Genomic DNA, 12,915 nt, shown 5'->3' on the forward strand with positions numbered 1-12,915 from the left:
CAGAGATATAAGAGAAAAACAAAGCTGGTACATATCCTAATACTGGGAACTTGCGAGTGAGCCTGACAGAGACGTTTCAGTATGAAGGATTTATTGCACCCCCGAAAATGCCATCTGCTGTAATGTCCTCTGCAATCCAGTAGCCAGTTCCTATTGAGACTTTCAGAGATGTGGAACCATCTACCCGTCTCTGCTCCTCCATAGAACTGTGTGCAGGCACTTGGAGTTACGGTTCCTGATAGTGGCTTTTAGAAGTTCAGTTCTCAAAGTCGAGGACTGCTCTGTTAGTTTTTCAAAACAATGTGATACAAAGAAGGTGACAGGAAGATAAAACATTATGAAAATGGGATAAAAAGATAAAATAGCCTATTATAATCTAAATTCAGTACATAGAACATGAATTTTTGAGTAACTAAAATATGCTGTGTGTATTGGCATCCTTCAAGAAAATTGTGATCGTCTTTGTCCACGATTTTCTCATATTATCAGCGTGGTTTGCTTTTGAAAAGATAGTATTCTGTAGTTGCCCACCATGAAACGCAACATCTCTAGTCTTCCCTTCGAACTTCTGTTTTCAAGTGCTTCTCACTATCATTTAGCTCTGAAAGTCGTCACCCGACTGAGCAGGTTCCACGTGCCCAGAACCAAACCTGTGCACACAGTGGTTCTCACAGGCAGCGCAGGCCAGAAACCTCACGTCTGTTGCAACTAATGTCTGCTTCCATTAAAATATTACTGCTTTATTGTTTGCATTTCTTTAACTGTTTTAGCATACCTATTAGAACATCTGAAAATGTATAGAAAAATCTTGGTTAAGAATATCTTGTATTGAAAAAAAAATCACAAATACTGAACTGGACATTTTGAAAAAATTTATGTGCTACTAGGCCTGCTTTTCACAGAATCACAGAATAGTAGGGGTTGGAAGGGACCTCTGTGGGTCATCTAGTCCAACCCCCCTGTCGAAGCAGGGTCACCTACAGCAGGCTGCACAGGACCTTGTCCAGGCGGGTCTTGAATATCTCCAGAGAAGGAGATTCCACCACCTCCCTGGGCAGCCTGTTCCAGTGCTCCGTCACCCTCAGAGGGAAGAAGTTCTTCCTCATGTTCAGACGGAAGAGTTGATGAAATTTCTCAATATTAGCTTTACCCTAGTTATGATGTTTTTAATTTCTTTTGCCATTTACTGACTGAATTTTACTAAAAAATTACTTTAAAATGTTCATTCTTACATTGTTACATTTAATTATTTGGCAAAACCAAAAATTGTACAGGAGAAAATAAGTCTTCATTTTCTATTGTTTAAACGAGCTTGATGCGTTCCCTGAAAGCATGTGTGCCCTTTCGAACACTGGGATTACAAAATGTATTTCAGCTAATTGGAAAGAGGATGTAATTACAATTAAACTAATTTTTCCTGTAATCTCATCTAAAACCTGAACTCTTTTTAGTTCCCTTCTTTGTTTTCCTACTGATGAGGGCAACACAGCTGACATTTTCTTGAATAGTTTTGACTGCTGGGTGCTCTGTATCTGTAGCACAGCAGTGTTACCTTTCAGGGACCTACCTATGTGGAGCTTCCACCACTGTCACTGTCATTGCAAAGGAACATTTGTGAATTGACTGTTCTTTTTGTTTCTTCTTCATAATGACGCATCCCTAGGATACACCTGCTCAAGAAATTAAAAAGTATAGGGCAGTATCTGCTGTTAAAAGAATAGCTCTGAAGTGGAGAACATTCCTTTGCAGACAAGGATTGTGCATTTCTACCACTGGAATGAAAATTTGCTCTGAGAAGGTCTTTATGGTTTTTTGCTACGTGGACTGATGTGATAATGATTATGTCTGTATGTTATTTTTCAAGCAGACATGCAGTTGCTTTGTCTAGACCCTAAGCTGATCAAAAGCTTTGCAAATGGAATTAGTGCTGTTGTGAGCTAATGAACCCTGACTTTCAGGCATGTATATTCCTGTGGCCTCAAGTCAAGCTTAGTTTGAGAGCAGAGCAACCTTGCATTTGCCAACCTTTTGTAGAGATCTCCTGAATCTGGTCTTCCCTTCTGCCTGGCTTGGTGCAGCAGCAGTTCAGTGGCAGGCGCTGTAGTAGTATGCTTACCGTTGTCAGGGCCATAGATGGTCATTTGTGCTATGCTGCTGGCTGGGCACGTCGCCGTGTGACTTGGCAATGAAAATAAAAAGTCCCAAGACAAGACACTCTGACAGCACATGTTGGGTAAACACAGGAGTGTTGGAGACACCTAAGTTTCTTCTATATTCAACACACCATTTACAATACTGAAGTTCCCCCACTTTTTTTTTAACCCTAGCCTCCCTGTAATAAATAAAAATACTATTGGGGGTGCTTATGAAGGAAAATAAAATAAGCATGAGTTGTAAATAATTTTAGATGTGTTGGACAGTAAGTCTGCAAATAGTCAGACTAAAGATACAGAATAAGCTGAAAGCAGTAATCTTGCAGGATTTTGTCTTTCCAGTTAGAGGTGACCTGAAGTATTTCTTCATCAGCCAAGAAATTCAAATGATGGGAACTAAAATTGTGTTGCTTTAGCCCATTTAGGGAAAGCAGACTTTTATGTAATCTAGCAAAAATCGAAGAATAAGGTTCAGCCCATGTCCTGTGGAGTGAAAAGTTGAACTGATAGGGATTTAGAGTCTCTATTGTCAACATTAAAAAATTAATTATAAAATCTGCAAGTGAACTGCAGCATTTCAGTGTTCCTGTTGCTGATTTAATTAAAAAGGAAAATGCAGTCTCCTTTTAAATACTGAAGTGTGTATTGTTGGTGAGATGACTGATGTTGCTAGAATGGAACCATCTTTATGACAAAAAAAGAAAAAGCAAACTGTTCAATGTACATAACTGATTTTTCAGTTTTTCTGTCCTAAACAAGCTTGCTCCCCTTTTTTTTTATCTAAACAATCTCTTTTGGCCTGAGATCATAAGCAGAATTATTGTCAGAAAACATTTGCTGGGAAATGTGGATGGTTGGAATATCAAAATTAATCTTAGAGTGGAAAATATGATAATATTACCATTTCTAATTTTGTTGCTACCAACAGAAGTATATTGTTGTGCCAAAATCATGCACTCATATGCCATGCATTAAGCAGACAGCTTCTAAAATTTCTGCTTAAATGACGTGAATTATATATAAACAATGACACACTTGTATATAATGAAGTATTTATATATTAAATATACAGAAAAGGTATATGTTCATATGCTGAAACTTTGTGGACATCTGGAGTATTGAGATAAAGTTATGATTTCCAGCTGGAACACAACAATTCTTAAGCAAGTCAGTCTGATGTATTTTAAGATGATAGACCACACAGTTAATTTTTATCTCAGTGTGATTCAAACAACCATATTGTGGACAAAAAAAAGCCAGTGCATGGTCTGGTTTGCTTCACTGCTAAAAGTTTTGCTTTTTTTTTTTTTAAAAAAAAACTTAATTAACAATTTTGACTTTTCCTGCATATTAGTTTTTTAGTCTTTATTGTTCTGCTAGCGAATGTCTTCATTTCTAAAAGAAATTCTCATTTCCAGTACTGCAATTAGTAATTCCTCAGAACTGTATTCAGTATCTAAGATATGTCTCAGGGCCTACAGTTAAGAATAAAGCCTGGAAAAACAGGTGGGACTAAAGACACGTGGAAGCTCAGCTCACCATTTCCTTAGGTTACAAATGTTTCTTGGAAGTCTTTGCTTATCTACACATACATGGATGGTTATAACACATAAGTTGGTCCCTTGTCTCCAAGTACCTTGTTACAAGTACAGCAGTAATTAGGTCCCTCTGATCGGCCCACAGAGGCTACAGCACAAATCAAGGCAGAAGTTGTCACTGGGTAAATATCTGAGGCTTATTATTGAAACAGGACAATTGAATGAAATAGGCAAGAAATGAAAAGAAACCTTGTTAAGAACTTACATTTTTACTGTTACTTGTATATCTGGATTGCTCCTTTAAAATATCCTAAGCGCTTTGAAATTGTCTTATAATTTACTTTTCCGAAGAGTTGAAGATTCTGTTAACTTCTATTATGCATATACTTTTTTTCTCCCTTCTTGAGCTCAGAAAACAGACTCCTGTAGCAATGTTTTAACTCTGAAGAAATAGGGCTATTCAAGATATGCAAATGCTTTGGACTTTCCCTGCCTTCTGACTTTCTTAGACCGTAGATCAGTGGAACTTTTACCTCATCGCCAACCAGCACTGCACGTCTGATCATCTTTTTGTCTATTTTTCCTTCCTGCAGGGACCCTATAAAAATACAGCAGCTGCAGAACCAAATTCGTCTGGAGCAAGAAAGCGGCCAGTGGTATCGTCACCAACAGCAACCTGATCATCAGCAGCACCATCCCCCTTCTCCTTCCTTTCCTCCTCCCCCCTCCTTCCAGGAGCTTGAGTCCAGCCAGTCTGTCACCTCTCCTGTGCCAATGAGTATTCTTAATTCTCATACTTCCCCAACCATGCAGTCTTCCAGCTCCTTCAACTATGCTCGGCCTAAGCAGTTCATCGCTGCTCAGAACATCAGCCCTGCTTCAGGTTATGTGACTCCATCTTCAGGATCATCTACATCCAGCCTGCCTTCTCCTATGTCTCCAACTGCTTCTCAGAAACAGTTTGGGAGAGTGCCTGTTCCCCCTTTCTCTCAGCAGTTTGCTCCAGAAGGGGAGTACGCCTGGTCTCCTTCTTCTCCATCCCCTCCTCCCCCGCCTCCACCTGTCTTTAGTCCAACCTCAACATATCCGGTGTGTGATTCCTTTCCACTTCCACCTCCCCCACCTCCTCCTCTCCCTTCGCTTTCTTCACCTTCCCACAGCCTGTCTCCAACTCCCAGATTTCCTAATTCCGGCCAGTCTCCAGCAGCTTTTCTCAGCTCCATGCTGCCATCCCAGCCGCCACCCATTTCTGTCAACGCATTAGGCCTCCCGAAAGGAGTGACACCTCCGTAAGTATCACCTAATGAGCTCCTTGAGTTTGACTGTACTGAAGATAGTACGGAAGATTATTGCACTTGCTTCAGCTTATGCTGTTCTAGGATCTTTTGCTGTCACTTGCTACCAGAGGGGGAGAGATATATGAAGTATTTGCAAATGCCTCTGTGATAGAGATGAGATATAGTTTTCTAACCTTCACAGAAATGAGATTCTGAAAGAGTCCTACAGTAGGAACAGAAAAGAGGAGAAGATAAAGATTTAAATAGGAGTTGATGAAAATATGAAAGCAGCAGCAAAAGGCTCTGCATGCCCAGGGTGGTGGAAAGAGATCCAAGAAAACCCTTCTCGTGACCCAGTTCTTTTAAAGTCACATATTTAGTGACATTTGCAGTCCATGTTCCTATTACGTCTGCAGGTAGAGAAATATCAAGTAAAGAGAGCAATGTTAGAAGTCACTATAGCTTTGTGATACTCAAAATATAAGGTATTAAAGTATACGTGTGACAACAAAGAGGTCATAATGATATATTGAATTTTGGCTAGAGTTTTTGTTCTGAGGAAGTTTGGAAGAGGGTTTAGGAGGGGATTTAGAAAAGCAGTGCGTAAAAACAAACAGAATCCCTCCCCCTAACAACTCCACATACTTATTTTCCCCTTTTGTCTTCTCTAAAGGCCAAAATAGTATTTTGGAGCATGTCAGCTCCCATCATAGATCAGTTTGTCTTTCCACTGGCACTAGACTCTCATTCCATCCTTAGAGAACAAAGAGACATGCTGAAGAACAAAAATGAGAATAGCTGTATCCAAGGCTCATTTATAACTTTGTCTAGAAGTTTTGTCTAAACATATCTGCGGTATCTAGGTGACTTGCTCAGCTACATACTGCTGTGGTGGGAACTTCTGTTATGTCAGTCCAAGATATGAAAAGGAAGAGAAGGAAGAAAGTGGAAATTATCAAATTAATAAATCGTGTATATGCTTTAAAAGGCATTTGTTTATCTTCATTTCTGTCATATGGCTCATTATGGAGTCTGGCCATAAAGGAGATTTAGGACAAAAATGGATAAATAGTACAGTTTGCCCTTGCACTCATAATAATTGTGATTTTCTGTCTTACTGTGTCCTTTGCACTGGCTGAGTTTCTCTATTGATACTGACTGCTGAAAGTTGCATGATTAATTTACTGACAGTTTGACGGGTAAGCACAGCCCATAAAAGTGTGCGATTACCCCAGTTTTCCAGGAAAGGCTCTCGTACAGCTATATAGTTCTGGATAGGAACTGGATTCTCTTCCAAGTTGCTTTCTGTGTGCTGTGAGGGTGACAGCAGCAGCTCGAGCCTCTGCTGTGTCCATCTTTCGCTGTTATGCTATGTTCATGCACACATGTTCTCACTTTAGGTATTAGCTGTGTTATTTCTCAGTCCCTTCGATCTTCAGACAGAGAGACAACTCCCCCTTCCCCATGCCCCTCACTTCCCCCAGCCCCGCAGCCAGGCTGGGTGTGCACGTGCATGGAGTGTCTGTGCCCCCCGGGACAAGGCAGCCGCCTCAGGCTCTGAGCTGAGCATGAAGTGCTTGGCTGCGTGGCCTGCGTTCCCTCAGGAAATGGCGTCCAGATGGGACCTGGCTCGTGTTAACCAGACTGAACGTATGTGTGTTGTGGTAGAGCGTGAGACTCTAAATCCCAGGGTCGTGGGTTCGTGCCCCACATTGGGTGACAAATTTAATGTTGTAGTTTGGCCGTGGCTGGCAACAAAGGGCCACGCGGTCACTCTATCGCCCCTCCCCCCGCTGGGGTGGGGAGGAGAACGGAAAGAAACAGGCAAAAACTGGTGGGTCGGGATAAGGGCAGTTTAACAGAACAGCAAACAAAGCAAACAGTAAGAACAACAGTACTGAAAAGGAGAATACACAAAATAAACTGCAAAATGCCCAGAGCAACTCCCACTGCTCGGTGCCCCACGCACTCCTGAGCCCCGACCCCACTTCCCCCCCGGCCAGCTCCCCCACCCAGAACCCAGCATGGCAGCACATGGTATGGAATACCCTGTTCTGTTTGGCCAGGTTGGTTCAGCCCGCCTGGCTGTGTCCCCTCCTGGCTTCTGGTGAAAATTAACCCTGTCCTGGCCAAACCCAGGACATGATGTGTATAATTTATGTATATGTATATATACATATGTGTGTATATCTATATATATACACAAGAAGCATTTGTCATCTGAATTACAACATTAAAACATGTTAAGAGATGTGCTGCATGATGAAAAAAAAAAAACCCACCTATTGTTATGTATCATTGATGGCAATTTTTCCCTGGCCTCTCCTTTTCCATTTAACTGTGTAGGTTACTAATATCTGGTGTGTCTTGCTGAATAAATCATTCTGTTTCCCATCATTCTTGTACCACTCCTGAGCTATTCTTCCCCTTGCCTCCCTTCCCCCCACTGCTTTTGGTCTCTTCTGCTTGGTGCTATAATCTCAGTTCTTTTTTCCCCCCACCTTCATTTTTTGCTTCTTTTCCCTTGCCTTTTGCTCCATCCTTACAAATCATATTTTCTTCAACACATTTGCCTTTCTGAGATGTTGTAGTTTTCGATCCGGTCAGAGTATTCTGTAACCTCAGCCTATAGTCTCACCATGCACTCCATATGTCTCCAGGATCCACTGATGGAAAAGCGTGATACTGTTTGCTGACCGTGTTTCTGTACTGACTGGGTGCAGGGAATGGGTTGGAGCATTCTAAATTTTGCTTTAGCTCAGCATCTAAAATGCTAGTCAAGCCATGTAGCTTTTGTCTCTGTTTCTTGGTCAGTCATATAGTGATGATATTGAAAATATGATAGTGGGTTGCTGAAAGTGAACTAGGCAGCGTTGGAAATACCCTTCATGGAAAGGAGATAGATTTTTTACTAGTGACTCCAAATACAGTGTTTGAAGTGGTAGGATTTCCTCTTTAGATGATAACTTTATGATTTATTATTATATTGTAACATCAGTGGAAGTAGACTTGGACCTGTCACTGCATTCAGATATTTCAACACTTTCATGTTAAGTGCCTCTAGCAGATAAAATGCTCTTGAAAGAGTTTTCCAGTCTGCTTTCAGTTTTTTCATGGCTCTTTTCTCTTGCCTCTCTTTTTTGTGTGTGTATTTCAGGGTTGGTAATTCACTGTTCATATTTTGATTATATGGTCCTTTTACCATAGTTGCTTACTCTCTTCTCACCCAGGCATGGGTACTGTGACACTGATAGCCAAATATCTGAAAGAAAACAATAATTATTTAGCCTTCTCAGAGTCTCTTGTAATTACCAAAAACCAGTGTTTGACAGAGTAAGAAATTCTGCAGACTGGTTTTGTAATTTACGCATTTCGATATATTGTGGAATTTATTGAATAATTGTTTAATTTTTCATACATTTCAATGAGTTTTTCATTACTAAATTTTAGGACAATTACAGATCTGCTCCTCAGAATCAGTACTTAGTAGGCATCATTCTTGTTTTCTTCAGATTACTTTTGTGGTAGGAATAGAATAAAGGTAAAGTAATAAACATTGCAGGCGGTGGTAATTATCTTTGGAGATGGTCAAAGACAGCATCAGTGAAGTTTTCTGTAAAATGGAAGACACAGTGGTTGTATGCAAACCAACAAGAGTCTTCATTTCTCCTCATGGAGTCACACCTTCCCTCCATCAGCTTTCTTCAGGCGTTAGCTTTCCAGTGTATGCATCATCTCTGTTCTACTTAAAAAAGAAATTAATCCAAAGAGGTGTTGTGCCTCTTGTTGTAGAAGAGGTCAGACAAAACATTTCTAACTCGCTTTTCCATGCTTGTATTCTGTGAGCCCATGAGCAGTAAATATCACGCTAATGTTTCAGTGAAGGGTTGACATTTTCCTTGGTTTTGGACCCTGAGACTCTGCGGAAGTGACAGCATTATCTAAACTAGTTTGATCAAATGAATATTCTTTCCAGTTGATAGATTTGGAAACATTGCACTGCATTTTCTTGTTTGTTTGAGGTGGCTTTTTTTGTTGTTTTTTAAGAATAAGTAGTCTTACAGCCTTGCCTGCATCATGGGAACAGCCACTTGTGAATGCATTACATTTTATTTGGACATCTGAAATGTGGAAAGCAGCTTTGTGTCATTAGTACCTACTAATTCACCTTTAAATATTTTAAGCATTTATTTGCCACAATTGTATGGTAAATGTTTCAGTTGAATAAAATATATCTCATCCTTCCAGTAAGCTCTAGCCACTTTGAAGTTACGAGCATTTTCAAGCTGTGACTGTGGCAGTGTTAGCTGAGCAAGCTTTGGGAGTAACCTTTTTTTTTTTATTAATGGGGCTGATTTGATAAATTCATGTCTTGCCAGAGCATTATGTTATTAAGCAAGAAGAGAAGTGCTGGTGGAACTGTGTAGCTAATTAAGTACTTACTGGAATTTTAAGCACTCATCAGTTATTTCTGAGGTAAACCTTGGCTGGAGTAATACTGTTGGATACTGTTCTCAAAAATCTCAGTGCTTTCTTTCTTTCTTTACCTAAAGAAAACTCTGGGGTGGGTGGATGTGTTGAACTCAGGTTAGTTTTCGGTTACAAAAGACTTGCAGGGAGCAGAGTTAATGTGATAGAAACCTAGAACTGAGGGGGGTTTGGTCCATGGTTAAATCTGTAGAAGCTAGAATCTGGTCTTCACTGTTCATAGAAAAAAACAAGTTATATATGTATGAAAAGAAATAAGTATACTTAACAAATTCTAGGTAATCACATACATTGGTAAGTTTACCAATGGAGAAATGGAATCTCTTTCTAAGTACAAAAACCATGTATTGTCAGCTTTACATGTATCCTTTTGAAAGCAGCTTCAAAAATTACAGTAGACATTAAAGTAGCCTTTTTCTTAAAGTAGATATCTTCAGTATTATTACCTTATTCACAAACAAAAAACAAATCTTACTGTAGAGAATTGATGAAAGAACATGACTCTAGATTTACCACTTTCTGGAAAAGAATGGAAAAGAAAACATTGTTTTGAAGTCAAGATTGTCCAAATTATCTTGTAAAATGTAATTAAATAAGCTGCTTTTATCACTGTACATAATAAATTGTATTGCATTTTCAAGGATCGATAGAACCTTAAATCCAAATCTTAAAGGAGATTCTATGGGAATCGTAAGAATAGCAACATCAGAGAGAGAGATCTGCACTTTTTATTCCCCTTGGATTCAGAGCTGCTGGTCTGTTCTTGCAGCTGTGTACTGTGACTTGTCCATTGAATTCTGTCTTCAAACAGCACTGAGGCAAATATTTTAGTAATCCTTATATTCCTTGAGTGAGTTAGTAATGATGGTGACCACTCTGAGGAAAAGCTACACTTCCCCACCTTTTTATCTTACAGCTTTCAACAGTCTCTCAGTATAAATGCCAGCTTTCATTTTAGAATGAACTGTGTTGCTGTCCTACGTAGACTGGACATTTACTTTTCCCATTTCTATAAGTTATGTCTGTCACAACTGTAAAAAATAGAGGTTATCTACAGTGTGATTGATGTGAAAATAGTAGGAGGAAGTACCTTGATTAAGAATTCCAACATCAAACTGAGGAGAAAGGTTACGGTGTTTTCTTGCTTCTGAGGGAGCTGTCTTCATCTCTGTATGCTAGCTGTTCAGTCATACCTGGAGTTATCACTGGATCTTGGGAAAATATGTCTTAAGACAAGTGTTTCTGTGGCTGGAAAATTTCTAGCAAATATTAGGGTTTGCATTTATTCCCAACTCCCAATTTTCTTAAGCTATTGCTCCTGTCCGTCAGACCATTTTTGTTAGAAGTTTCTTGATTTATTTTGTTGAACCTCTTCCCATGGCTTGGATACTACTTGTGGCTGTTAGACCAACACCCGAGTGGTTTATCCGTGATATCAGATCACTTCTTGTTGATTGTGCTGAGAAACAGCTCATGCTGGGGGCTTTGTTTTTGCACAATATAATACCTTGTTATTACGTACATGCACATGATTGTCATAAAATACATATCCGTATCAGCTTTTTTGATATATGATGAATGCATGTTTGTTCCACTTGAAATTTGAAATCCAGGTTGTACCCCAGATTCAATCAATTAAAGTTGCTTAAAAGTAGAGATCAAGGGTTTAACATAGAGGCACACAGAGCAGCCAAAGTAACTGACCTATGTATCCTGACAATCATTGCATCTGGAAGTCTTACTTTTCAGGATGGTTTTATCCAGTTCTTTTTCTAAATGGTGTTTGCAGATGCTTAAGAACGTTGTAAGATGACAAGTGAACTTAACTAAGAGAATTAGTACATCTGCCTCTCTGTTGAAAAGAGAGAGACACTGTCTGCAGCATTGCTTTGCAGCTTTTTTTGATCTGCAACTTTTTTTTCTTCAGAGGAATTAATTTTATAACTTCCTTATTTTAAGCAGATCTGAATGCCACAGAAATGTCTGTGAATGTGAAAGACAGTGCTTGATAGCTGCGGAGACCTTAACCGGTAGCATTTCATCAACTGGAGTAAACGTTCATTTTGGATGTGTCACCTTTTCTCAGTCCAGTGTAGGTTTTTCTTCATATGCTTCTGGCAGTTACCTGTTCTTCTGGAGATTTCAGGACTATGAGGACTGTGCCAGCCTTTTCTACATTCAGGAGCGGTCAGTGCTTTAGTGATTCCTTGTTGACCATCAGTTCTAGCATAATGCTGGTAACAATCAGAAATGCAGATAAGGTTACTGGTTACAAAATAGGTAGTATTTTTAAAATTGATGTCCAAATATGTGAACATGTTTTGAAAAGCAAATGGTACTTAGGTATTATGGTAACCAGTGCAGCATGAGGCAGAGGGTAACTTGCTCAGGTGGGGAAGGAACTTAACAGGAGAATGACAAAGTAGTAATTCTTTTAATGAGTAAAAATGCATTTTTAAAGATAAGCCTTAGAAAAATAAATTTTTGGTGGTAGGCATGCGGTTTGTAGGTGAGTTGTTCTCTGTGTTATCTTAATCATTAGGAAGGATCAGACTTGCTCAGAAATATACATTATTCATATCAATCTTGATCCTATCCAATGCTGAGGCATGATTTATTTTTTTCAACTACAATTTCATAACCTTTTCTTGGGTGGTAGAAATAATTGAACTTTTGTTACCTTTGTTTCACTTAGTGCAAATCACCCTTAGTCAGGCCTTTGCCTCAGGCACTCCCTTGATTCAGATGCATGTAACATCACATTACTGAGCAGAGCTGACTCCTGGTCTCCACGGCGTGCATGACAAGATCAGACTAAACTGATTTTACTATGCAGCTGCAGCTTCAAAGTTTGTGACCTGTAACAGTTCTTGTAGTAATTTTATTCTTACAGTAAGTGAAAAATGTGTGAAGTGGGCAGGAATTAGCTGTATACTTGGAAGGCTTTAGTTTTAAAGGAAAAATTAAGTTACCGTTCATTACCTCAGTACCAGAGAATTGATTTAGGATTTCTGTGAAACTGAGCCATGTTGGCTGCAAATAGGAATTTGTTCTTGGAAAGATAACAGCAGCCAGCCTGTTACCCTTGTTTACACTGTAAAAGGTACATAGGAAAAGAGGGAATCACATCCAGCGTGCACTCAGTGTAATTAAAACATGAAAAGTAGTACTGCTGCTTTGGCCTTCTTTCTAAACAAATGTTAGGGCAAATGTTCAAAACTAAGAGGAGCCAAGCAGAGGTTGCAAAAATCTCTGTGTGAATTCAGATGACTGAATTTTGGCAATTCTGTTGCACCCTTTCTGACCAAAAGAGTTCAGATTTGCGTGCTTTTGTCTCTGTACTCAGGCCCTCGGTGACTGAAGTGATGCATGTTTCAGAGGTGCTTAAAATCGATGTGAATTGCAGCCGGATTCTCAAAGGCTGATAGTTTCTTTGCACATTTGTGCTGGTGGTTGTGT

The 12,915-nt window shown here is 39.5% G+C and overlaps 1 protein-coding gene across 8 annotated transcripts in view; it reads left to right on the forward strand.

Moving 5' to 3' along the window:
- The window catches only part of PALLD (palladin, cytoskeletal associated protein), a 211,753-nt gene that overhangs the window by 168,137 nt on the left and 30,701 nt on the right, over positions 1-12,915 (forward strand). For 6 of the 8 annotated variants that reach the window (XM_075421678.1, XM_075421676.1, XM_009940463.2 and 3 more), the window contains one exon: positions 4,285-4,980. The exons of the other annotated variants lie outside the window; for them this stretch is intronic. In XM_075421678.1, the coding sequence (XP_075277793.1) occupies positions 4,285-4,980 (696 nt within the window). The remainder of the gene's footprint in view (positions 1-4,284; positions 4,981-12,915) is intronic. 8 annotated transcript variants of the gene reach the window in all.

This window comes from Opisthocomus hoazin, chromosome 5 (genome assembly GCF_030867145.1).
Source record: "Opisthocomus hoazin isolate bOpiHoa1 chromosome 5, bOpiHoa1.hap1, whole genome shotgun sequence".
Taxonomy (NCBI): Eukaryota; Metazoa; Chordata; class Aves; order Opisthocomiformes; family Opisthocomidae; genus Opisthocomus; species Opisthocomus hoazin.